Genomic DNA, 26,066 nt, shown 5'->3' on the forward strand with positions numbered 1-26,066 from the left:
GGGAAGTGGCAGCTCAGAGGGAGGGAGAGCCTTGCTGTGAGGGGGTAAATGATGACCCTCAGGGGGAAGTGATGGCTCAGAGCGAGGGGGAGCCTTGCTGCGAGGGGGCAAATTATGACCCCCAGGGGGAAATGGCAGCTCAGAGGGAGGGAGAGCCTTGCTGCGAGGGGGAAACAATGGCCCTGGGGGGTAAATGGTGACCCCGAGGGGGTAAATAATGACCCCCGAGGAGGAAGTGGCAGCTCAGAGCGAGAGGGAGCCTTGCTGCAAGGGGGGAACGATGTCCCCGAGGGGGTAAATGATGACCCCCAGAGGGAAGTGGCGGCTCAGAGCGAGAGGGAGCCTTGCTGCGAGGGGGGAACGATGGCCCCGAGGGGGTAAATGATGACCCCCAGGGGGGAGTGGCGGCTCAGAGCGAGGGGGAGCCTTGCTGCGAGGGGGGAACGATGGCCCCAAGGGGGTAAAATGGCGGCCGCGGGCGGGAAATGGTGGCCCCGAGGGAGAGCGGACAGCCCTGAGGAGGCCATGGCGGCCCCGCGCTGGACTCGCACTGTGGGGGTGGGGGGAAACCCAACACCTCTCGGAGAGGCGGAAGGGCGGGGGGTCGAGGCTCGGGCCGGCCCGGAACGGCGCTGCCCCGGAACGCGGCGTGCGGCTCCGCAGGGCCCAGCCGGCTCCCGCACCGTGCGGCACCGTCCCGCCGCCGCCTTCCTGCGCCAGCCCGGCCGAGGCTCCGCTCCGCGCCGGCCATGCCGCGGCCGGAGCCCTTCTGCCTCTTCCTTCTCCTCCTCCTGCACGTCGCCCGGGCCGACTCCCCTACTGCTCCGACCGCCCCCAGCCCGGTCAACGGCACAGAGGCATCGCGGGCCGCCGCGGGGAACGGGACGCAGCAGGATACGCCGCCGGTGCCGGCATCGCGGCGGCCGCCGGGCTCGGGGCTGCTGCCGGGCTCGGGGTTGCCGGTGCTGAAGCGGGCGGTGTACGTGCTGAGCGCCCTCTCCTTGTTGGCTGCTCTCTATTTCCTGCTCTGGGCGTTCCGGTGAGTGCGGCCCCACACGGTTTGTCCCGGAGCCCCTATCCGAGCCCGGAGCCCTGCCCCTGCTTGTCCCGGAGCCCTCGTCCCGGCCCGGAGCCGTGCCCCTGCTTGTCCCGGAGCCCTCGTCCCGGCCCGGAGCCCTGCCCGTGCTTGTCCCGGATCCCCTATCCCGGCCCGGAGCCGTGCCCCTGCTTGTCCCGGGTCCTCATCCCGGCCCGGAGCCCTGCCCCTGCTTGTCCCGGATCCCCTATCCCGGCCCGGAGCCCTGCCCCTGCTTGTCCCGGATCCCCTATCCCGGCCCGGAGCCGTGCCCCTGCTTGTCCCGGATCGCTCATCCCGGCCCGGAGCCGTGCCCCTGCTTGTCCCGGATCCCCTATCCCGGCCCGGAGCCGTGCCCCTGCTTGTCCCGGATCCTCTATCCCGCCCGGAGCCGTGCCCCTGCTTGTCCCGGCCCGGAGCCGTGCCCCTGCTTGTCCCGGACCCCTCATCCGAGCCCGGAGCCCTGCCCCTGCTTGTCCCGGATCCTCTATCCGAGCCCGGAGCCGTGCCCCTGCTTGTCCCGGCCCGGAGCCGTGCCCCTGCTTGTCCCGGATCCTCTATCCCGCCCGGAGCCGTGCCCCTGCTTGTCCCGGCCCGGAGCCGTGCCCCTGCTTGTCCCGGACCCCTCATCCGAGCCCGGAGCCGTGCCCCTGCTTGTCCCGGATCCTCTATCCGAGCCCGGAGCCGTGCCCCTGCTTGTCCCGGCCCGGAGCCGTGCCCCTGCTTGTCCCGGACCCCTCATCCGGGCCCGGAGCCGTGCCCCTGCTTGTCCCGGCCCGGAGCCGTGCCCCTGCTTGTCCTGGATCCCCTCTCCGGGCCCGGAGCCGTGCCCCTGCTTGTCCCGGATCCTCTATCCGGGCCCGGAGCCGTGCCCCTGCTTGTCCTGGATCCCCTCATCCCGGCCCGGAGCCCTGCCCCTGCTTGTCCCGGATCCTCTATCCGAGCCCGGAGCCGTGCCCCTGCTTGTCCCGGTTCCCTTGTCCCGGCCCGGAGCCCTGCCCCTGCTTGTCCCGGATCCTCTATCCGAGCCCGGAGCCGTGCCCCTGCTTGTCCCGGATCCCCTATCCGAGCCCGGAGCCGTGCCCCTGCTTGTCCCGGATCCCCTATCCGAGCCCGGAGCCCTGCCCCTGCTTGTCCCGGATCCTCTATCCGAGCCCGGAGCCGTGCCCCTGCTTGTCCCGGATCCCCTATCCGAGCCCGGAGCCCTGCCCCTGCTTGTCCCGGATCCTCTATCCGGGCCCGGAGCCCTGCCCCTGCTTGTCCCGGTTCCACTCTGCCCCGGGCCTTGCGGTTGTGCCCCGGATCCCCCTTCCTCCTTTCCCTCCTTCAGGCCACAGCTGAGCCTCCCTTTGGCGGCACTATGGGAAAGGCCTTTGTAAATCGATGCCGCAGTTAATTACCGAACGTAATTAGCAGCGAAACCTCCCCCCTGTCCGCTTTGTTTTGCCCCTCGGCTGCTGAAGGCCCTTGCAAGTGCTCTGGTGTGACCCTGCCCTCTCCATGTCCCCCAGCCCTAGGTCGGAGGGACCCAGGCATGAGCGCAAAACTCGTTCCAGGTTGAAGAAGCCCCAAAGGAAGAAGTATGGCCTGCTGTCCAGCTACGACGAGCACATGGAGATGGCCTCCTTGGACAGCGACGAGGAGACCGTGTTCGAGACCAGGAACCTCCGGCGGTGAGCAGCTGCTGTGTGTGCTGCCCTGCTCCCCTCCAGGGGCTGAGGCTGCTTTGTGTGCTGCCCTCCAGGGGCTGAGGCTGCTTTGCTGAGCAGTGTGTGCTGCCCTGCTCTCCTCCAGGGGCTGAGGCTGCTTTGCTGAGCAGTGTGTGCTGAGCAGTGTGTGCTGCCCTGCTCCCCCCAGGGGCTGAGGCTGCTTTGCTGAGCAGTGTGTGCTGCCCTGCTCCCCCCAGGGGCTGAGACTGCTTTGCTGAGCAGTGTGTGCTGCCCTGCTCCCCTCCAGGGGCTGAGGCTGCTTTGCTGAGCAGTGTGTGCTGCCCTGCTCCCCCCAGGGGCTGAGGCTGCTTTGCTGAGCAGTGTGTGCTGCCCTGCTCCCCTCCAGGGGCTGAGGCTCCTTTGCTGAGCAGTGTGTGCTGCCCTGCTCCCCTCCAGGGGCTGAGGCTGCTTTGCTGAGCAGTGTGTGCTGCCCTGCTCCCCTCCAGGGGCTGAGGCTCCTTTGCTGAGCAGTGTGTGCTGCCCTGCTCCCCCCAGGGGCTGAGGCTGCTTTGCTGAGCAGTGTGTGCTGCCCTGCTCCCCCCAGGGGCTGAGGCTGCTTTGCTGAGCAGTGTGTGCTGCCCTGCTCCCCCCCAGGGGCTGAGGCTCCTTTGCTGAGCAGTGTGTGCTGCCCTGCTCCCCCCAGGGGTTGAGGCTCCTTTGCTGAGCAGTGTGTGCTGCCCTGCTCCCCCCAGGGGCTGAGGCTGCTTTGCTGAGCAGTGTGTGCTGCCCTGCTCCCCTCCAGGGGCTGAGGCTCCTTTGCTGAGCAGTGTGTGCTGCCCTGCTCCCCCCAGGGGCTGAGGCTGCTTTGCTGAGCAGTGTGTGCTGCCCTGCTCCCCCCAGGGGCTGAGGCTGCTTTGCTGAGCAGTGTGTGCTGCCCTGCTCCCCCCAGGGGCTGAGGCTGCTTTGCTGAGCAGTGTGTGCTGCCCTGCTCCCCCCAGGGGCTGAGGCTCCTTTGCTGAGCAGTGTGTGCTGCCCTGCTCCCCCCAGGGGCTGAGGCTGCTTTGCTGAGCAGTGTGTGCTGCCCTGCTCCCCCCAGGGGCTGAGGCTGCTTTGCTGAGCAGTGTGTGCTGCCCTGCTCCCCCCAGGGGCTGAGGCTGCTTTGCTGAGCAGCGTGTGCTGCCCTGCTCCCCCCAGGGGCTGAGGCTCCTTTGCTGAGCAGTGTGTGCTGCCCTGCTCCCTCCAGGGGCTGAGGCTGCTTTGCTGAGCAGTGTGTGCTGAGCAGTGTGTGCTGCCCTGCTCCCCCCAGGGGCTGAGGCTGCTTTGCTGAGCAGTGTGTGCTGCCCTGCTCCCCCCAGGGACTGAGGCTGCTTTGCTGAGCAGTGTGTGGTGCCCTGCTCTTCCCCAGAGGCTGAGGCTCCTTTGCTGAGCAGTGTGTGCTCCCCTGCAGAGGCAGCCCTCATCTCCACTCTGAGCCTCCCTGCATTGCACAGGAAACCTGAAGCTCTTGGGTGTCTCTCAGCTCAGGAGCTGCTGGCCCATCACGTGGCAGCTAAACCTGGCAGCCCCCTGGGAGCAGCTCCTGTTGCTCTCACAGTGCTGTGCTCTCACCCTGGGGCTTTGATCATCAGCTCCTCAGCTCTCCCAGCCCTGCTGAAGTCGGCTGTGGTCTCCACCTTGTCCCTGCTTGCTCTCTGACTGTGGCTCTCTGCTCTTTTCCAGATGATTTGGGCCTGGCCACAGCAGCTGCACAGAGTGACCCACGGGGGTGCAAGTCCAGTGGAATCACCCTACACAGTGCTCAAGTTTTCTTTGCTTCTGACTCTTAATTAACAGGACAAAGGGTTCCATAGCTGGGGCAAGGGCAAAGGGACCAAACCTGTTTTCTTTACAAGCATTTTAGAGGGGAGGGAGGGGGGGAAAGTTGGAGCTGAGAGCTAAATGATGCTGCTCTGGCTGCTAAGTGCACAGGGAGAGGCTGAGGAGAAGGTGGATCCCCAGGATGAAGGCTCAGCAGTTGGAAGTCTTAACCACTCTGGACTCAAAAAGCAGTGGTGTCTGCTGGCCCCTGGGTGTCTTAGAGGTGCTCACACCCCTGTGGCTGGTTGGAGTGTGGAGCAAGTGGAATTCCTTTTGCTTTCCTTCATGCACCATCAGGGTTGCTGCTTTAGGATCTGTCTCTGTAATCAGCTCTTGAGCTGGTGGGGTCGAGGAGAGCTCTTTGTGTGGGGATGGTTTGGAGAGGGAATAGCTTTGGGAATGAGTGAAACTCATCCCATTTCCATGGGTTTACAAAGATGTGTTTACAAATGAAATGTGCCCAGAGTTGGGGGGAACACACACACACACACATCTCCAAGAGAGCAATGGGTTGGGAGGCTGCAGGGCTGCCCAGCTCCAGTGGTTGTGTTCACCAAAGGGACAAGCTGACACCTGCCAAGCTTCTGGGTTTGGAGCTGCTGGCTCTGTCTGAGGAAGACCCAGAGAAATTGAACTGCTGGTGTGATGAGTGCCCATCTGATGGCTGGAAAAGGAGACACCCCCCCCTCCCACCTCCAAGCCCTTCAAAACCCAGCCAGCCCTGCCTCAGAAATCATCTCAGTTTGAAGATCAGTGGAGCCTGACTCCAAGCTGCTGGTCCCAGCTGTGCCCCAGCGCCAGCCCAGCAAACTGGGATGTCTCTGTCTTGGTCTTTGGGATCTTCTTGTGTAGGACCAAACCTGAATGTGTTAGGAGGTCCATTGTTAAGTGGATCTGCTGCTAAAATGCTGCAAACAGCTTCCAGAGTGCTCCCTGTTGCCCCCAGCACTTTTCAGCCCTTCCTTCAAATCCCCTGAGCCGGTAGCAGACCTGAATCTCCTGGTCCCACTTCCACCCCCAAGCTGGCAGTGCCTTTGTTAGGAGGACCAGGGAAGAACCTGCAGGCCAAGGTGTTCCCTGAGTGACCTTATCTTGAGATAAAGATGGAGAATGTCTCTGGAGTGATGCCTCTCTTCTTTTGCTTCCCAAATCCTCTGCAGCTCAGGGGACAAAGCTGCCCCAGAGCACGGAGTGAGCACCAAGGGGAGTCCTTGAGCAGCTTGCAAGGACAGAGGGCTTTGCTGCAGACCACCTGGGAGCTTGGGGGCTGCTCCACATGCTCCAAATCATAGAATCATGGAGTGGTCTGGGTTGGAAGGGACCTCTAAAGGTCATCCAGTCCACCCCTGCAGTGAACCAGGAGCATCCTCAACTGCATCAGGGTCCTCAGAGCCCCAGCGAGGCTCTCCTTGAATATCTCCAGGGATGGGGCCTCAAACCACCTCTCTGGGCAACCTGTTCCTGGGTCTGCTCTTCAAAACACAGGATATGCTCTTGGAGTGCCAGGTCTGTTCCCCCAGAATCCTGAGTCTGCTCTCAGAATCCTGTCTCTGCTCCCCAGAATCCTAGATCTCCCCAAGTCCTGGATCTACTCCCCAAATCCTGGCTCTGCTCTCAGAATCCTGGCTCTGCTCCCCAGAATCCTAGATCTCCCCAACTCCTGGATCTGCTCCCCAAAATCCAGGGTCTGTTCTCAAAACCCTGAGTTTGCTCCCCCCAAATCCTGGATCTGCTCCCCAAAGTCCAGGGTCTGCTCCCCAAAACCTGGATCTTCTCTCAAAATCCTGGATCTGCTCACCCCAAATCCAGGCTCTGCTGCCCCCAAAATCCAGGCTCTGCTCTCAGAATCCTGGCTCTGCTCTGAGAATCCTAGATCTCCCCAAATCCTGGCTCTGCTCCCCAAAGTCCGGAGTCTGCTCCCTAAATCCTGGCTCTGCTCCCCAAATCCAGGGTCTGCTCTCAAAACCCTGAGTCTGCTCCCCCCAAAGTCCTGGATCTGCTCCCCAAAGTCCTGGGTCTGCTCCCCGGGATCCTAGATCTCCCCAAATCCTGGATCTGTTCCCCAAAATCCAGGCTCTGCTCTCAAAACCCTGAGTCTGCTCTCAAAATGCTGGCTCTGCTCCCCCCAAATCCTGGCTCTGCTCCCCCAGTCCTGGCTCAGCTCCCGGAATCCCTCCCCGGGGCAGCCGAGGGGGTGGTGTGATGCTGGGAAGTGCCTTTCCCAGCGCAGCCTGGGGGAGGTTTCCTGGGGGAGGTTTCCTGGAGGATCCTCAGCCCAGGTGCCCGCAGCAATCTCGCACACGTGCAGGAGGGTTTGGGCTTTAAGAGCTTTCTATTTTTAGCGCCCCAGCCCTCGGCTCTGCCCTAATTTCATCCCGTTTCTACCCTTCCACGCCTCTCTCAGGTGCTCTCTGCTCGCTTTAGCTGACAGTGAAGCTTTTGGCCGTATTCCTTCCGCGAGGATCCCAGCGATGGCTTCAATCAGGCTGTGGCCACCCCCTGGGGTGAGCAGAGAGTTGGTTTGCCTGGGGGTTGGAGCTTCCATCCTCCCACAGCCTGGCAGGTCTGTGCCTGTGCTGAGCGCTTCCCCAGCTCTTCAGCTCCCTCTGCGCTGCTGTTTCTTGCCTGCTGTTGGGAGCCTGAGCTGTGGCTCAGTCCACCAAGGTGCCCTGGGCTTGGTCTTGAGACCTTTATGTGGGGAATGGTTCTTTCAGCTCTGCTCTGCCTGAGGACGGGAGGGGGAAGGTTTGATGCCTCTTGAGGTGGTGGTTGAATGGTACCAGAATGATTTGGATCAAAGAGGGGACCTGGAGCTGCAGGTTCCCTGCCAGGAAAATGATTCTTGAGAGGGTTTTGACTTTGCTGCGACAGGGAAAGATGTGGAGGGGCACAGCTGAGGTCCCTGCTCTGGCCCTATGCAGGCAGATGGTGGTGGAGGGGAAGGCTGGAGGGTGCTCAGCCCAATCCCTCTGCACCACCTAAGTGTTTTCAGGCTCCTGCTGGCTGGCTTTAAAAGGGTGAAGAACGAAAGGGTGGTTGTGGGGCTGTGGCGCAGCACTGCTGTCACTGATCCTGTTTGGGCTGGAGACAGGTTTGAGCTGCAATCAATGACCCTGCCTGGCTGTTTCCCCTCTTTTTTTCCCCCCTTCCCCCCCTGCCTTGCAGCATCCTGCAGCTGGGAAGGAGGATTTGCTCTTCACAGGCTGAGACATGACATTGCTGCTCTGCTCTAAATCACACTGAAAGGCACCATTTGAGAGGAGCAAAGCAGGCTGCTGATTGCAGATCTCAGCCTCCTTGGAGGGACAACATCTATTGCTTGGCACAGCTGCTCCTGACTCCATTTCCCCCTGGAAGAATAAATCTGGAGCTGTGGCAGCAGTGGAGCAGTGCAGCTGAGGGCAGTCAGCAGGAGGCCTTTCTTCCTTTGGTGTTTTTTGGGGGGGTGGTGTGTGGATGTGGATCTTGCTAAATCATAGTGGCTTGGAAAGGCTTTTTTTGTTTCCCCCCTTCCCTTTTTAATGGCCTTTAAAGCCTCACATTTCTTCCATAATCAGTGAGCAGCTCAGAGTGACCTCAGTTAAGAGTTTGGGTTCTTCCTATTCAATGTCTGTGGTGATTCATAGCCCTAGAATGGGTTGGACTGGAAGGGAGCTTCGAGATCAGCCAGTTCCAACCCCCCTGCCTTGGGCAGGGACACCTCCCACCAGCCCAAGGCCTCACCCAGCCTGGCCTTGGACACCTCCAAGGAGGGGGCAGCCACAACCTGACCTTCCTGTGGGCTCCTGCTGATCCTTGCCCTAAAGCTGCTGGGTGCAGGGCAATAGGGAGCCAGGTGTGGAGCAAGAGGTTCCCTCTGATGCTGCACAGCCAGTGGTGCCTGCATGTCACAGGTGAGTGTGACAGCACTGGCCTGAAGCTGTCACTGCTGTGTAAGCCCAAGCCTGGTTTCAGAAGTTTGCTTAATTGCCTCTCTGATCTTCCTGGAGGGCTGCATTCAGTCCTCCCCTGTTGGTATTGAGTGCTGAGGCTGATGGACTGCAGCCTCTGCTGAGGTTAACTGCCAGGGAGAGGAGCAGCAGCTCTGCTCCTGGCACCAGCTCCACTGCTCCTGGCATCAGTTCAGCTCCTGGCATCAGCTCAGCTCTTGGCATCAGCTCTGCTCTTAGCATCACCTCCACTGCTCCTGGCATCAGCTCTGCTCTTAGCATCACCTCCACTGCTCCTGGCATCAGCTCTGCTCTTAGCATCACCTCCACTGCTCCTGGCATCAGCTCTGCTCCTAGCATCACCTCCACTGCTCCTGGCATCAGCTCTGCTCTTAGCATCACCTCCACTGCTCCTGGCATCAGCTCTGCTCCTAACATCACCTGCACTGCTCCTGGCATCAGCTCTGCTCTTAGCATCACCTCCACTGCTCCTGGCATCAGCTCTGCTCTTAGCATCACCTCCACTGCTCCTGGCATCACTTTCACTGTTCCTGGCATCAGCTCTGCTCCTAGCATCCTGCTTTCTGTTTCTGTCTCCCTTTGTACACAGAACTGGAGCAGGATCTGCAGCCCTGGAGTGCTGGGGTGGAGCTGGTCTGAGCAGAATGCCAAGAAGTCAATAAAGCAGCACTGGAGCTCCTCATGTTGCCTGGAGAGCCTGAGGAGCTGAAGTCTTTCAGGCCCCTGTGCTTCAGTCCCTGATTCCTTTTTCAGTAGCAAGCAGCCCTGTATTGATTGAGGAGTTTGCTGTTGTTTGCAGCATCCTCTCACCCTTGTCATGTGGAAACAAATCAAATAGAAGCATTTTGTTCCAGCCTCCTCCTCCCTGGCAGCCTGCTGGGGGGGTGGTTGGGTTCTGTGGGGACACCTGGAGCTGCTGAGCCCCTGGGATGGTGGCTTCATGGAGCTTGGCTCTGGTTTGTTGTCCTGAGCAGTGCCTGGCAGCAGAGAGATGCTGGCAGCCTCTGGGGGTTACATCCAACACTTCTCTCTCCCCACCCCTGGAGGTATTTAAATGGTTGGAGAGAGGTTGGGGTTGGTCTTTTCTTCCAAGGAACAAGCAACAGGACAAGGAGAAAAGTCCTTAAGTTGTCCCAGGGGAGCTTTAGGTTGGTCATGAGGAACAATTTCTTCCTCTTGAGGGCTCTCAAGACCTGGCCCAGGCTGCCCAGGGTGTCCCCAGCCCAGGAGGGGTTTCAAAGCTGTGGAGATGTGGTGCTGAGGGCCATGGTTTGGGGGTGCCCTGGCAGTGCTGGGCCAAAGGTTGGTCTGGATGATCCTGAAGCTCTCTTCCAACCAAAGCTGTTCTGTGATTCCCTGTCTGCTGCTCACCTTCACCCCAGGGTTTGTTTCCATTCTCTTAATGACACAAAATGGTTTAGGCTGGAAGAGATCTTTTAGATCATTGAGTCCAACCCTTCACCCAGCACTGCCAGGGCACCACCAACCCATGGCCCTCAGCACCACAGCTCCACAGCTTTGAAAACCCCTCCAGGGATGGGGACTCCACCACTGCCCTGGGCCAGACCTTGGCAGCCCTTTGGGGGGAAGAAATTGTTCCTCAGGTGCAACCTGGGGCAGCTCAAGGCCATTTCCTCTTGTCCTGTTGCTTGTCCCTGGGAAGAAAAGACCAACCCCAACCTCACTGCAGCCTCCTTTCAGGAAGCTGCCAGGTTGATCCCAACCTCACCCCAGCAGAGCCCAGGTTGGGTTACTTGGGAGTCAGGAAGCAGAGGCTGACCCCTGGGTGGGGATGTCCTGGTTCCTCCATGCAGAGAATGAAAGCCTTGACCAGAAGGAAGGCTGTTCCCTGGCACTAACCTCTGCTTCTCATCCCTCTTGCAAGGGAGGGTGGCTGTGCAGATTTTGGATGCCCAGATGATGATGGACTGAGAGAGTTGGGGCTGTTCAGGCTGCAGAGGAGAAGGCTCCCAGGAGACCTTGTTGTGGCCTTCCAGGATCTGAAGAGGGCTACAAGAAGGCTGGGGAGGGAGTTTTGAGGGTGTCAGGGAGTGATAGGACTGGGGGGGATGGATCCAAGCTGGAGGAGGGGAGATTTAGATTAGACATCAGGAAGAAGTTCTTCCCCATGAGGGTGGTGAGAGCCTGGCACAGGTTGCCCGGGGAGGTGGTGGAAGCCTCAGCCCTGGAGGTTTTTGAGGCCAGGCTGGATGCGGCTGTGAGCAACCTGCTGCAGTGTGAGGCATCCCTGCCCATGGCAGGGGGGTTGGGACTGGCTGATGCTTGAGGTCCCTTCCAAGCCTAACAATTCTTTGACTCTGAGTGGCACTGAAGGGACAAGAAGGCATATTCCCTCTGTCCCACTCTGCCACCTGGCTTTCTGGGTCGTGTCCCTGTGTCTGATGCATGGGAGGCAGCCGGCACAGCCCCAGAGGCTTTCATCTGCTGCACTTTAAACCTCCTCACCGGCAGCTGCGTCTCCTGTGCTGTGCAGAGAGGGCAGCGGAGGTGGGACCAGGCAGGCAGCTGGCAGGAGAGGGGCTGGAACCCTGTAGATGGCACTCACAGACCAAACATGCAGCTGGTGGGGCACTGGCAGCACCTGGGCAAGCTGCAAAGAAATCCTCATGGCAAACAAAACAAAACAAAATCAAACCAAAGACAAAAACCAAACTAAAGCAAACCAAACCAAACCCAAATCAAATCAAACCAAACCAAAACCAAAACCAAATCAAACCCAAACCCCAAACCCAGCCCAACCCAAACAAAAAAACAAGCCCAACCCAAACCTAAACGAACCCAAACCAAAACCAAACCAAACCCAACCCAAACCAAAACCAAACCAAACCCAACCCAAACCCCCAAACCAAACCCCAAACCTGGCTGGGATCAGCAGTGCTGAGTCCAGCAGGAGCAGGGAGGGGATTGTCCCCTGGGACTCAGCTCTGGGGAGGCCACACCTCAAGTGCTGTGTCCAGTTTTGGGCACCAAGAGAGCTGTGGATGTGCTGGAGCCAGGGCAGAGGAGGGCAAGGAAGCTGGGAAGGGCCTGGAGAATAAATCTGACGAAGAGCAACTGAAGGAGCTGGGGATGGTTGGTGTGAAACAGAGGAGGCTGAGGGGAGACCTCCTGGCTGTCTACAACTACCTGAGAGGAGGCTGTGGAGAGCTTGGTGCTGGTCTCTTCTCCCAGGTAGTTAGTGACAGGACAAGAGGGAATGGCCTCAAGCAGCCACTGGGGAGGTTTAAACTGGACAGTAGGAAACAATTTTTCCCAGCAGGAGTGGTCAGGGGTTGGAATGAGCTGCCCAGGGAGGTGGTGGAGTCACCAGCCCTGGATGTTGCTCAGTTTTGATAGGTGGTGGTGTCTGTGTGAGCCATCCCATGGCCATACAGCCATCCCATCCTTATTGCCATCCCCTGGGGCAGTTTTCCTGGTGTCTGGAGCAATTCTCCTGGTGCCTGGGGCAGCTTTCCTGGTGCTTGGGACAGCTTTCCTGGTGCCTGGGGCAGCTTTCCTCACATCTGGAGCACTTCTCCTGGTGCCTGGGGCAGCTTTCCTCACGTCTGGGACACTTCTGGTGCCTGGGGCAGTCTTCCTGGGGGTTTGGATGTGGTGCTTGGGGCTGTGGTTTAGGGGTTCTGAGTTGGACTTGGTGATCCTGAGGGTCTGTTCCAAGCTGAATGTTTGATTCTGTGATCCTGTGAAAGCAGAACAAGTGAACAAGTAGGGGTTTGGGGGTTGGAACAGGCTGATCCTTAAGGTCTTTCTAACCCAACCCACTGCAGGACTCTGTGATTCTGCCTGCTCCAGGCTGCTTTCCCCTCTGCTCTCGCCGAAGCCTCCAGCTGGGGAGCAGCTCAGCCTGGGATTCCAGTCACAAACACAAGCTGGCGGCATGGATCTGCTCTGGATTGATTTCAGACTCCACTTGAAGTGCTCTTGATGCTTTGGATGCAAATTCCCTGCCTTGAGCCGGGGGCTTCCTGCCCAGCTCTGGTGTGAAAGCTCTTTTTGATTCCAGCAGCTGTGGAGAGCAGAACAACTCCTGCAGCAGGGCTCAGGGTGGGGAGGAACCAACCCTTGGCTTTGTGCTGGAGTGGAAAAGGGCTCTCCTCGCGCTCTCCCTACTCAGACCTGCTTTGGATTGAAGCATGGAATCATTTGGGTTGGGGAAAAATAACCCCTCCAGGATGATCAAGTCCAAGCACTAAAGGGTTGGTTGGACTCTGTCTGGGATCTCTGAGGGATGAAGCTGGCAGGGGGAGGTTTGGGGGCTGTGTGGATGAGAGTTCCTGTGGGAGTGTTCTGGTCACTGTGTGGAGGAAGTGGTGGTCCAAGTGCCTCCAGTTGCCTGGAGAAGGCTCCAGGGAGACCTCAGAGAAGCCTTCCAGGACCCTTTTTTTCCCCTTCTCCCCCTTCCCCCCTTTTTTCCCCTTTTTTCTTCCCCCCTTTTTTATTTTCTCTTCCCCCCTTTTTTCTTTTCTTTTTCCCTTTTTTATTTCTTCTTTTTTTCCCTTCCCCCCCCCTTTTTTCCCTCCTTTTTTCTTTTTTCTTCCCCCCCTTTTTTTCTTTCTTCTTTTCCCCCCCTTTTTTTCTTTCCCCACCTTTTTTTTTCTTTTCCCCCCTTTTTATTTTCCCTTTTTTCCCTTTTTTTCTTTTTTATTCCCCCCCCTTTCCCCCTTATTTATTTTTTCTTTTTTTTCCCTTTCCCACCTTTTTTCTTTTTTATTTTTACCCCTTTTTCCCTTTATTTATTTTTTTTCCCCATTTCCCCCCCATTTTTCTTTTCTCTTTCTTTCCCTATTTAATTTTTTTCCTTTCCCCCCTTTTTTCTTTTATCTTTTTTCCCTTTTTTATTTTTCCTTTTTTTAATCTCTTTTCCCCTTTTTTCTTTTCTCTTTTTTCCCTTTTTTATTTTTTTCCCTTTCCCCCCTTTTTTCTTTTATCTTTTTTCCTTTTTTCCCTTTCCCCTTTTTTCTTTTTTTCTTTTCTCTTTTTCCCCCTTTTTTATTATTTTTCCTTTCCCCCCTTTTTTCTTTTACCTTTTCCCCCTTTTTTCTTTTTTCCTTTTTTCCCTCTTTTTTTCTTACCTTTTTTCTTTTCTCTTTTCCCCTTTTTATTTTTCCCCTTTTCCCCCTTTCCCTTTTTTCTTTCCTCTTTCCCCCCTTTTTTCTTTCCTCTTTTCCCCCTTTTTTCTTTCCTCTTTTTTCTTTCCTCTTTTTTCTTTCCTCTTTTTTCTTCCCCCTTTTTTCTTTCCTCTTTCCCCCCTTTTTTCTTTCCTCTTTCCCCCCTTTTTTCTTTCCTCTTTTTTCTTTCCTCTTTTTTCTTTCCTCTTTTTTCTTTCCTCTTTTTTCTTTCCTCTTTTTTCTTTCCTCTTTTTTCTTTCCTCTTTTTTCTTTCCTCTTTTTTCTTTCCTCTCTTTTCTTTCCTCTTTTTTCTTTCCTCTTTTTCCTTTCCTCTTTTTTCTTTCCTCTTTTTCCTTTCCTCTTTTTTCTTTCCTCTTTTTTCTTTCCTCTTTTTTCTTTCCTCTTTTTTCTTTCCTCTTTTTTCTTTCCTCTTTTTTCTTTCCTCTTTTTTCTTTCCTCTTTTTTCTTTCCTCTTTTTTCTTTCCTCTTTTTTCCCTTTTTTCTTTCCTCTTTTTTCCCTTTTTTCTTTCCTCTTTTTTCCCTTTTTTCTTCCCTCTTTTTTCCTTTTTCTTTCCTCTTTTTTCCCTTTTTTTCTTTCCTCTTTTTTTCCCCTTTTTTCTTTCCTCTTTTCCCCCTTTTCCCTTTTTTCTTTCCTCTTTTTTCCCTTTTTTCTTTCCTCTTTTTTCCCTTTTTTCTTTCCTCTTTTCCCCCTTTTCCCTTTTTTTCTTTCCTCTTTTTTCCCTTTTTTCTTTCCTCTTTTTCCCCCTTTTTTCTTTTCTCTTCCCCCCCTTTCTTCCCCCTTTTTTTCTTTTTCTATTTTCCCACCTTTTTTCTTTTTCATTGTTCACCTTTTTTTTTCTTTTTTTTTTTTTTCCCCCATTTTTTTCCCCACCATTTCCCCTTTTTTTCCCCCTTTTTATTATTATTATTTTTTTTCCCCTTCCTTTTTTTTTCTTTTTTTTTCCTTTGGAGCACCAGAGCTAATTGAAGAAGGAATTCACACAACAAATCCCCCCCTTTTTTTTTTCCCCCTGCAATCTAAGGATGAGTAAACATTAAAGAGGATGCAGCAACTCCTGCTGCATGCTAATGGGAGGCTGCATGCGTGGCAAAGGGAGAAGGTTGGCCCTAAAATGAAACCTGAGCTGAACATCTGAGGTGTTCCACTTCAGAATCTTCTTCTTTTACCTTGCCAGATCAAAGCCAACAGCTGAAGCCCAGGTCCAAGGATACCTGTCAGGAGGATGGATCTTCAAGGCACCTAGGAGAGGAAATTCCAGGCAAATGGAGGGTGGTAGGGATGGGTTGGTGGAAGGGATTCCATGGATGGCTGTGGATCCCTGGGGTTCATAGAACTCTTTGAATTGGAAAAGACCTCCAAGATCAGCCAGTCCAGCCAGCAACCCAACCCCACCATGGCCCCAAGTGCCATGGCCACAAGGTTGGAAGAGGTCTCTACAGTCATCCAGGCCAAGCAGCAGCCCAGCCCCACCATGGGCACCAAACCACGGCCCCAGGTGCCACGTCTTGATGTTCTTTGAACACCTCCAGGCATGGGGACTCCATCACCTCCCTGGGCAGCCTGTGCCAAGCCCTGACCACTCTTGCAGCAAAGAAATTGTTCCTCAGCTCCAACCTAACCCTCCCCTGGTACAATTTCAGGTCATTCCCTCTCCTTCTATCACCTGAGCCTAGGCAGAAGAAGCCAACCCCCAGCTCACAGTCTCAAGCTGTGCCAGGGGAGGCTTAGTCTGGATGTTAAGAAGAAATTCTTCACAGGAAGAGGGATTGGCCACTGGAATGTGCTGCCCAGGGAGCTGGTGGAGTCCCCATCACTGGGAGTGTTTAAAACCAGACTGGATGAGGCACTCAGTGCCATGGTTGAGTTGATTAGGTGGTGTTGGGTGATAGGTTGGACCTGTTGATCGTGAAGGTCTTTTCCAACCTGGTTAATTCTGTGTTCTGTATTCACTCCAACCTCCTCTCAGGGAGCTGTAGAGGGCAATAAGGTCTCTCCTCAGCCTCCTCTTCTCCAGGCTGAACCACCCCCAGCTCCCTCAGCTGCTCCTCCTAGGCTTCATTCTCTGAATATCTCTGTGCTCACACCCAGCAGCACCTCCACACTCCCTCACCCACTGGTTCCCTCACCCTCTCGGTTCCCTTTCCGCTCTGCAGCCCCCGGCGGGGGTGGCTGCAGGCACTCGGGGATCCTCTTGCTCCCATCCACAGTCACAGCAACTCTCTTGCCTGTTGCTCGGAAAGAGCTGGGGGGGACCAGAAGTGTTGAGATCTGCCAGGATGTGCAGCTAGAAGAGACCAATCTGTTGGTGATGCTCAGCCCCCTGCAGAGCACCCGGCTGGGTTCGTCCTTCCCCGCCCCGGGTGTCTGTGTGTGCCTGCTGCAACTTAAAGGTTTCACTTGGAACAGAGCCTTCAGCTGAAGCAGCTGAGTGAAGGAGCAGTGAATATGTCCCTGATATGCTGCTAATGTGTTCTGCTGCTTAATTATTCTCCTTCTTTTAAAGGAGAAGGGGCGGGGGGAACCCACCCAGGTGTACTTAAAATAATCCTGATGGGTTCATTGTTCAGCCCCAGCTGAGAGCCTGCTCTCCCCTCTACACCCCCCCCCCCGAAGAGCTCTAAAATCTCCTTTTGGGAGTGAAAAACCTAAAGCCCTGAACAAGCACTTGAGGGGAGGGGGTCTTTGAACCTTTTATTTGGGGGGCGTGGTGCTGCTTCACCTTGGAATGGCCCTGGAATTGCCCCAGGCAAGGGTCAGGTTGGAGATTAGGAGCAGTTTCTACACTGCCAGAGTGGTCAGGGCTTGGCACAGGCTGCCCAGGGAGGTGATGGAGTCCCCATGCCTGGAGGCCACCACCTCCCTGGGCAGCACATTCCAATGACGAACGACTCTCTTAGCGAAGAACTTTCTCCTCACTTCCAGCCTAAACCTCCCCTGGCACAGCTTGAGACTGTGTCCTCTTGTTCTGGTGCTGGCTGCCTGGGAGAAGAGACTAACCCCCACCTGGCTACAACCTCCCTTCAGGTAGTTGTAGACAGCAATGAGGTCTCCCCTGAGCCTCCTCCTCTCCAGGCTCAGCAACCCCAGCTCCCTCAGCCTCTCCTCATAAGGCTGTGCTCCAGACCCCTCCCCAGCCTCGTTGCCCTTATTGTCCCCATGAAGGACAACGGCTTTGAGCTGGGAGAGAGGAGGTTGAGACTGGAGAGGAGGAAGAAATTCTCTAGAGTGAGGGTGGGGAGAGCCTGGCACAGGTTGCCCAGGGAGGCTGTGGCTGCCTCCTGCCTGGAGGTGGATGGATGAGGCCTTGAGCAAGCTGGGCTGGTGGGAGGTGTCCCTGCCCAGGGCAGGGGGGGGTTGGAACTGGAGGATCTTGAAGGTCTCTTCCAACCCAACCCATTCCAGGATTCTGCTTCTGTGCTGCTGAGGGCACAGCAGGACCCAGGGCTGCGCTGGTGCCAATCCTCTGCTCCCAGGGTGAGTTCTCCTCTCCTCCTCCTCCTTTTTTTTCTGTTGGTGTGGTCAATGTTATTTTAATCTGAGTTTCTCTCACATCCACATCAAACTCTCTCTCTCTGAACAAGAGGCATTAGGTTTGTGGCCTTTGTGAAATCCAGCAAAAAGGGTTTGAGATGCAGCTCCTCTTTCTTTTCCTTTCAGAAGTGGAGGTTTTTATCCATGTTTTATAGCTTCAGCTTCTCCACAGTCATCGTTTTTGGTTTCTCCACTGGCTTGGTTGAGTGCCCTGAAAAATGATTCCTGTGTTTATCAGGGGCAGGGAGGACTGAGTGGCCTTAATGAATGTTCCCATGCCTTCCTCACAGGCCTGGGCACGGTGCCTCAGGTCGGTTTGGAAAGCAGTGTTCACACCAGGATAACCCTGGAGGTGTTCCAGGCCAGGCTGGATGAGGTCTTGATGCAACCTGGGACTGGTGGGAGGTGTCCCTGCCCCTGGCAGGGGGTTGGAGCTGGCTGAGCTTTGAGCTCCCTTCCAGCCCAAACCATTCCATGAATTTCTGGGAATTCTCTCTCCACTTTGAAGCTGGCAGCAAGGTCCTTTCTCAGCTTTCTTCCCAGGATCCCAGCGTGGTGGGGGGTGGAAGGGGACCTCTGGAGATCACCCAGCCCAACCTCACTTATCCAGCAGGGCCACCCATGGCAGGCACTGTCCCTGTTACCAAATCAAAACAATTCCAGGGTCCTTATCAGACTTCAGCTCAATTCCAGGATCCTTGCTACACCCCAGATCAATTCCAGGATCCTTATCACACCTCAAATCAATTCCAGGATCTTTGTTACTCCTCAGATCGAGTCTAGGATCCTTATCAGACCTCAGATCAATTCCAGGATCCTTGCTACACCCCAGATCAATTCCAGGATCCTTATCACACCTCAAATCAATTCCAGGATCTTTGTTACTCCTCAGATCGAGTCTAGGATCCTTATCAGACCTCAGATCAATTCCAGGATCCTTATCACACCTCAACTCAATTCAGGATCTTTGTTACTCCTTGGATCAATTCCAGGATCCTTGTTACACCCCAGATCAACTCCAGGATCCTTATCACACCTCAGATCAATTCCAGGATCTTTATTACTCCTCAGATCAACTCCAGGATCCTTATCACACCCCAGATCAACTCCAGGATCCTTATCACACCTCAGACCCATTCCAGGCTCCTTATCACGCCTCAGATGGAGGTGTTTGTTATCACCTCTCCCCAGGGGTTACCTGGAGCAGCTGGACTCTGCTGGCAGGCAGCCAGGCTTCCCTTCCCTTCCCAAACCTCTCTTTCCCAGGCAGGAATTGTGCAGGGAGCCTCGCTGGGGTTCGCTGTTGTTTGAGTGAAGGAAGGATTCAGGTGCAGCCAGAGCTGATCTGCCAGGGGGCGGCCGGGGAAGCGGTGGGAGATCAGAGGAAGCTCAGCCAGCTCCTCAGCTCACAGCCCCGCCGCTGTGTTCCTCCCCTGCTCCTTGGCTGCCCGCAGCATCTTATGGGATAAGCAGGACTTGGATTCCCAGCCTCTGAAAAGAGGCAGTTTAAGGAGATTTCCAAGGGAGCAGAGCAGCCACCGTGCTCCTCCTCGGCCACCTCCCTGCTCAGTTCTTGCTGCAGGTCCTCTCTCCTTGGCTGGAGAGGGTTTTATTTTCCTTCCCCCCCCTTTCTCCATCCACAGGCTCCTTTCAGAGGCTCTTTGCTCTCCTCACTTTCCCACAGCTTAGAGCCATTCTCCCAGCTTCAAAAGGTTTACTAATTACCCTAATGAGGTCAGGAGAGACCAAACGCTTCTGTGACTTAAAGCAAGGGGTGGGAAGGGGGTTGAAAAGGGGGGGTGGGGTGGGGTGGAGGGGGTGCAAAAAATATCCTGACGGGTTCCTACACCGAGGTGTCAGCAGGAAGGGCTCTCTCTCTCCCCCCCCTCCCTCCACCACCACCTTCCCATCTCCAGCAGAAGGAAGGAGGGGAGGGAGGGAGGGAGGTGGGAGGGGGGGAAAAAAAAAAGCACACAACACAGAAAAGATGTGGACAGAAGGTCTCAAATGTATCAAACAGCTTTTAAAAAGAAATTCCTTTTGCCTGTCAAAAGAACAAACAGATACACCAAAACCTGTCAGAATTAGTGTTGGAGTAATTGCAGAAGCTCTCCAAGGTTAATGCTCCATTAACGAACAGCTCTGGCGCAGCTAAAAGCCAGGACGAGACAGGTTGTCAAAGGCTTGCTGGAGATTAAAGAGCTGCGTTCCCAGCCTAAACTCTCTTGTGGATGTTGTTTGGAAGGGGAGGGAGGGGTGGGGAGGGGGGGCGGCGGCGGCGGTGGTGGTGGTTGTGGCTAAAGATAACAGCAGCCCTGCCTGGCTGCTGCCCTGGCGTCGATGGAGAAGTGTGAACCCTCCACCCCAGAGATGGAGGGATGGTGATCAGACCTCGGTCAGGTCCCCTGCTCCCTGGATTTTGGGGGTGTGTGTGGGGGGGTGGGTTTGGAGGGTTTGCTCTCGGTTTAAAACACTCCAGAAATCCTTGAGAGCGTTTAGGCCAAGCTGAAAGGTGAATCCTGAGGGAAGAAGCAGCCTGTGGGGGGGTTGCTGGCAGCGCTGGGCTGGGGGAAGCTTTCTGGTCTGGTCTGGCCTGAGTTGGTGTCTCTGGAAGGGAGCAGGGCTTGGGGAAATCATCCTGGGCTGGCCTGAAGTCCTCTCTCCTGGAGAGAGGTGGGGATGGGAAACCATCGTGGTCTGGTCTGAGTTGGAGACTCTGGGGAGGAACAGGGCTGAGGAAACCATCCTGGGCTGGTTTGAGTTGGAGACTCTGGGGAGGAACAGGGCTTGGGGAAACCATCCTGGGCTGGTTTGAGTTGGAGACTCTGGGGAGGAACAGGGCTTGGGGAAACCATCCTGGGCTGGTCTGAGTTGGAGACTCTGGAGAGGAGCAGGGCTTGGGGAAACCATCCTGGACTGGTCTGAATTGAAGACTCTGGAGAGGAATGGGGATGGGGAAACCATCCTGGGCTGGTCTGAGTTGGAGACTCTGGAGAGGAATGGGGATGGGGAAACCATCCTGGGCTGGTCTGAGTTGGAGACTCTGGAGAGGAATGGGGATGGGGAAACCATCCTGGGCTGGTTGGAGACTCTGAAGAGGAACAGGGCTTGAGGAAACCATCCTGGACTGGTCTGAGTTGGAGACTCTGGAGAGGAATGGGGATGGGGAAACCATCCTGGGCTGGTTTGGTCTGAGTTGGGGGCTTGGGGGAACTATCTTGGTCTGGTTTAAGCTGGAGTCCCTGGAGAGGAGTGGGGCTTGGGGAACCATCCTGGGCTGGTCTGAGCTAGAGCTGCACTGGGTCTGCAGAGAGGAGCAGGTCTTGGGGGGCTGCTGGGTGCTGGAGACCCCAGCAGCTCAGGAATTCATCCTGCCTGGGTTTCCATGAGCCCAGTGGGATTTGTAGGGAGCAAGGCATCAGTTCTAAATCAAACTGGGACCCAATTTGATCTCCCAGGCCAGTTTAAGGCTCATTTAAATAGAACTGACCTTGATTCTTGTTTTAATGGGAGGCAGGAAAACCATTTCTGACTTCCAGTGAGGCAGCACCTTCGGTGCCCTGGTTGGGGGGGTGGGTGGGTAGGTTTAACAGGTCTGGGAAGACACAATAGCAGTGATGGAATCACCTTCTCCTGTGGCCCTGCCTTTCCAGCCTCTTCCAGCCAGGCTGTGACCTTTCTTAATGCTTCTGGGTCTGAGCTTGGGGTTGGTGTTTGGCTTTTTTTCCCCCCCCTTCCTCCACGCTCCACTTCTTCCGAAGCAGAGCATTGTCTCGCCGCTTTCTACCCGTGGCGAAGGTGCATTTAAAGGAGAGTGGCAAGAGGCAGTTAAGCTCTGCCCAGCCTTGGAAATGCCACGCTGAGGACCGGCCCAAGCCATTTCCATTGCAACTTTCCCTGCGTGTAAACAAATCCCCTGCTCAAAAGGAGCCAGCGGGTGCCCCGCAGCCGCTCTTGATCTGAATGCGGCCGAGCCTGGCGTGGCTGTGCTCTTTGTGAGGGCTGTCGCCGCTCTCCAGCTATTATGATGGTGTTATGATAGTGCCTGAGATCCCTGCCAGGAGCAGGGCTTTTGTTATGCTGGATGCTCCGCTCGCAGATGCTGAGAGCTTGGTTCCCTGCGCCGCAGCCGTGGCAGCCTCGCCTGAAAAGGCTGCTGAGAGAATGGGGATGGGGAGGAAACGAAATAGAAACGGTGATGATGATGATGATGATGATGGTGATGATGATGAGGCAAGGTCTTGTTGAAAAGGCGGGTGGGTGGAGAGCAGGGGTGGTTTTGTGGCTCTTGGATGTGGCTGCGATGTCCTCTTGTCCCTGCTGGAGCAGCTGCACCCCCAGAACGCAGGGCTGGGATCACAGGACGGGTTGGGTTGGAGGGGGCCTTAAAGCTATCAAAACTGAGCTTCTCTGTGCCCCTAGGGGAATCTACCTCCTGGAAGGTGTCCAGAGAAGGGCAACGAGGCTGGGGAGGGGTCTGGGGCACAGCCCTGTGAGGAGAGGCTGAGGGAGCTGGGGTTGCTTAGCCTGGAGAAGAGGAGGCTCAGGGGAGACCTTATTGCTGTCTACAACTCCCTGAAGGGAGGTTGTAGCCAGGTGGGGGTTGGTCTCTTCTCCCAGGCAACCAGCAGCAGAACAAGAGGACAGAGTCTCAAGCTGTGCCAGGGGAGCTTTAGGCTGGATGGTAGGAAGAAATTCTTCACAGAGAGATTGGCCATTGGGATGTGCTGCCTAGGGAGATGGTGGAGTCACCATCACTGGAGGGGTTTAGGAGGAGACTGGATGGGGTGCTTGGTGCCATGGTTTAGTTGATTAGATGGTGTTGGGTGATAGTTTGGACTCGATGATCTTGAAGGTCTCCCTTCCCTTCCCTTCCCTTCCCTTCCCTTCCCTTCCCTTCCCTTCCCTTCCCTTCCCTTCCCTTCCCTTCCCTTCCCTTCCCTTCCCTTCCCTTCCCTTCCCTTCCCTTCCCTTCCCTTCCCTTCCCTTCCCTTCCCTTCCCTTCCCTTCCCTTCCCTTCCCTTCCCTTCCCTTCCCTTCCCTTCCCTTCCCTTCCCTTCCCTTCCCTTCCCTTCCCTTCCCTTCCCTTCCCTTCCCTTCCCTTCCCTTCCCTTCCCTTCCCTTCCCTTCCCTTCCCTTCCCTTCCCTTCCCTTCCCTTCCCTTCCCTTCCCTTCCCTTCCCCTCAGGGTGGTGAGATACTGGATTCCAAGCCTGGGATCCTGCTCTGGCACTGCAGCCACGGATCCATTCCTGGCAGCAGAGGGGCTGGGAGCTACCTGGAGGCAGCTGAGCCTGGAGCCGCTTGCGAGGGGCCGGTGCGAGAGGCCTCTTCAAGCAGAACAGCCACGAGCAAGGTGGGGGGGGGGAGGTGGTGCTGGTGGGGTGGTGGTGGTGGTGAAATGAACAATGTCCTAATTAGAGGGAATTACAACCTTTCCTGTTCCTTTCTTTTCCCTACCCCTGGTATCATCTGGAACGATTAGACCTGGGGTGCAGCGCAAACAGACAATGCAGGTCGCCCTGTACAAGAGCAACAAACAAGGCTCCTGCACGGCTCCTCTCTCTCTCTATTAAGTTGATTTGCATTCATAATCTTCATTTGCCGTTATTATTTCCACCCCCCCTCGCCCCCCCCCTTGTGCTCAGTGAGTGATATTAGCATAAAGTCCCTTTTTTCTTGTTTTCTATTCACGCTCAAGGTCAGAGACTTAGTGAGACACCAACGAAAACAATCTCTGCCTCACCCTCTTTTAATTCTTTGCAGAAACATGTCCTGGGGATTTTAACATAACAATCGCTGGGAAAGGAGGGAGAGGCGGGGAGGGGAAGACCTGAACAGAGCCCTTTCTGTGCTGGAAATGGGAGCTGCCCGAAAAGAGAGAGATGCAAATCCACGGCAGGGAGGGAGCGAGGGCGGGGAGGGGAGGAAAGGATCTGGGAGCAGCCCCAGTCCTGCCTGGCTTCTCTCAAACAGGAGAGCTCCTGGAATCCCAGAATCCTGGACTCCTGGAGTCATAGAATCCTAGGATCCTAGAATCATAGAATCCTGGAATCAGAGAATCCTAGAATCCTGGACTCCTAAAATCTTGGACTCCTAGAATCATCAAATTCTAGGATCCTAGAATCATAGAGTCCTAGAATCTTGGAATCCCGGAATCCCAGTCACTAGTGGTGTGCCCCAAGGATCAGTGCTGGGCCCTGTGCTCTTTAACATCTTCATTGATGATCTGGATGAGGACATTGAGTCCATCATCAGTAAATTTGCTGACGACACCAAGCTGGGGGCAGGAGTTGATCTGCTGGAGGGCAGAGAGGCTCTGCAGAGGGACCTCAACAGGCTGGGCAGATGGGCAGAGGCCAAGGGCAGGAGATTGAACACATCCAAGTGCCGGGTTCTGCACATTGGCCACAACAACCCCATGCAGTGCTACAGGCTGGGGTCAGAGTGGCTGAGAGCAGCCAGGCAGAGAGCTGAACATGAGCCTGCAGTGTGCCCAGGCAGCCAAGAGGGCCAATGGCATCCTGGCCTGCATCAGGAACAGTGTGGCCAGCAGGAGCAGGGAGGTCATTCTGCCCCTGTACACTGCACTGGTTAGGCCACACCTCGAGTCCTGTGTCCAGTTCTGGGCCCCTCAGTTTAGGAAGGAGGTTGACTTGCTGGAACGAGTCCAGAGAAGAGCAGCAAAGTTGGTGAGGGGCTTGGAACACAGCCCTGTGAGGAGAGGCTGAGGGAGCTGGGGTTGCTTAGCCTGGAGAAGAGGAGACTCAGGGGTGACCTTATCACTCTCTACAACTACCTGAAGGGAGGTTGTAGACAGGCAGAGGTTGGTCTCTTCTCCCGGGCAGCCAGCACCAGAACAAGAGGACACAGTCTCAGGCTGCGCCAGGGGAGGTTCAGGTTGGATGTTAGGAAGAAGTTCTATACAGAGAGAGTGATTGCCCATTGGAATGGGCTGCCCAGGGAGGTGGTGGAGTCACCATCACTGGAGGTGCTCAGGAGGAGACTTGATGGGGTGCTTGGGTGGGTTGGATTGGTTGGTGGGTTGGACAGGATGATCTTGAAGGTCTCTTCCAACCTGGTTTGGTTTATTCTAAATAAAGGTTATTCTAGAATCATAGAATCCTGGACTCCTAGAGTTCCAGAATCATAGAATCTTGGAATCCTGGACTCCTAGAATCCTGGAATCATCAAATCCTAGAATCATAGGATCCTGGACTCCTAAAATTCCAGAACCCTGGAATCCTAGAATCATCAAATCCCAGAATCCTGGAATCTTAGAATCACCAAATCCTAGGATCCTGGAATCCTAGAATCCTTGAATCCTAGAATCCTGGACTCCTAAAATCCCATAAGCCTAGAATCCTTGACTCCTGGAATCCCAGAATCATAGAATCCTGGACTCCTGGAATCCTGGAATCATAGAATCAGAGGACCCTAGAATCATAGAATCCTGGACTCCTGGAATCTTAGAATCACCAAATCCTAGGATCCTAGAATCCTGGACTCCTGGACTCCTAAAATCCTGGAATCATAGGAAAACAGAACCCTAGAATCCTGGAATGGGAGGGGTTGGAAGTGACCTCTGGAGAGCATCCAGTCCAACCCCCTTGCCAAAGCAGCATCCCCCAGGGCAGGGCACACAGGAACACATCCAGGTAGGGCTTGGAAGGCTCCAGAGGAGACTCCACAACCTCTCTGGGCAGCCTGCTCCAGGCTCCAGCAGCCTCACACCGAAGCAGTTTCTCCTCATGGTGAGGTGGAACCTCCTGGCTTTCAGTTTGTGCCCATTGCTCCCTGTCCTGGCACAGGGCACCACCAAACAGAGCCTGGCAGCTTCACCCTGCCACCCACCCCTCAGATATTGATAGACATTGATCAGATCCCTTCTTAGCCTTCTCATGGAGCAGTGGCACAGCCTCTTCCCTGGAGCTGTGGTTGGAGTGGACCAAACAAGGCTCAGCTCTTTGGTGCATGCCAACAGGTCTGATGCTGTGGCACAAGCCTGTGGGATGGGGGCAGAGGGGCACCTGCTCTGCCCTGTGTGAGTCAGGTGCTGCTGAACCCTTATCCAACCCTCTGGAACTGGGGATGGAGGGAAAAGTCTCCTTCTGAGGCCAGAGGTGTTGGCAGGTTACTGTTGGCTTCGGTAGAGAGGGCAGTCAGGAGCTGGTGTGTGCCTGAGCTGTGATGATTTGAACGCCTCTGGGGCCATCTGAGGCTCCACTTTTGGGGCTGAACTCATCAGGGAGCTTGAGCAGGGGCTGAATTGTGACTTCTGCTGATGGCCCAAAGTTGTTATGGTCTCAAGTTGCCCCAGGGGAGGGTTAGGTTGGAAATTAGGAACAATTTTCTTTGCTGCCAGAGTGCTCAGGGCTTGGCACAGGCTGCCCAGGGAGGTGGTGGAGTCCCCATGCCTGGAGGTGATCCTGAACCCTGTGGCCATGGCACTTGGGGCCATGGTGGGGTTGGGTTGAAGGTTGGATTGGATGACCTTAGAGGCCTTTTCCAACCTATTCTCTATAGGCTCAGGTGATAGAAGGAGAGGAAATGGCCTGAAATTGTGCCAGGGGAGGGTTAGGTTGGAGATGAGAAACAGTTTCTTGGCTGCCAGAGCAGTCAGGGCTTGGCACAGGCTGCCCAGGGAGGTGATGGAGTCCCCATCCCTGGAGGTGCTCAAAGAACATCAAGACATGGCACTTGGGGCCGTGGTTTGGTGCCCATGGTGGGGTGGAGCTGCTGCTTGGCCTGGATGACCTTCAAGACCTCTTCCAACCTTAATGGCTCTCTGAACAGGCCTACAGGAAGGCTGGGGAAGGACTTCTCAGGATCTCAGGGAGTGATAGGACTAGGG

The 26,066-nt window shown here is 55.6% G+C and overlaps 1 protein-coding gene across 3 annotated transcripts; it reads left to right on the forward strand.

The window, feature by feature from the left end:
• The first annotated feature begins 699 nt into the window (after positions 1–699).
• On the forward strand, positions 700–5,696 carry FAM174C (family with sequence similarity 174 member C). 3 transcript variants are annotated; one of them, XM_068156170.1, is made up of 3 exons: positions 700–1,039; positions 2,587–2,748; positions 4,444–5,696. In XM_068156170.1, exons 1-3 carry the CDS (start codon positions 750–752, stop codon positions 4,445–4,447), a joined length of 456 nt encoding a protein of 151 aa, XP_068012271.1. In that variant the 5' UTR covers positions 700–749; the 3' UTR covers positions 4,448–5,696. The 3 variants fall into 3 exon arrangements, with proteins under 3 accessions (XP_068012271.1, XP_068012274.1, XP_068012273.1); XM_068156173.1 differs by having other exon boundaries at positions 2,632–2,748; XM_068156172.1 differs by lacking the exon at positions 4,444–5,696 and having other exon boundaries at positions 2,587–2,752.
• The last annotated feature ends 20,370 nt before the right edge of the window (positions 5,697–26,066 follow it).

Source organism: Melanerpes formicivorus, unplaced genomic scaffold, assembly GCF_026170545.1.
Source record: "Melanerpes formicivorus ecotype bairdi unplaced genomic scaffold, bMelFor1.0.p_v2 SCAF_34, whole genome shotgun sequence".
Lineage (NCBI taxonomy): Eukaryota > Metazoa > Chordata > Aves > Piciformes > Picidae > Melanerpes > Melanerpes formicivorus.

What these genes read in the sequence shown, in the direction of transcription:
- FAM174C (XM_068156170.1), top strand. Translation starts at nt 750, where the DNA reads ATGCCGCGGCCGGAGCCCTTCTGCCTCTTCCTTCTCCTCCTCCTGCAC. An exon ending in TTCCTGCTCTGGGCGTTCCG is followed by an intron (nt 1,040 to 2,586) that starts GTGAGTGCGGCC and finishes CATGTCCCCCAG; the next exon opens with CCCTAGGTCGGAGGGACCCA.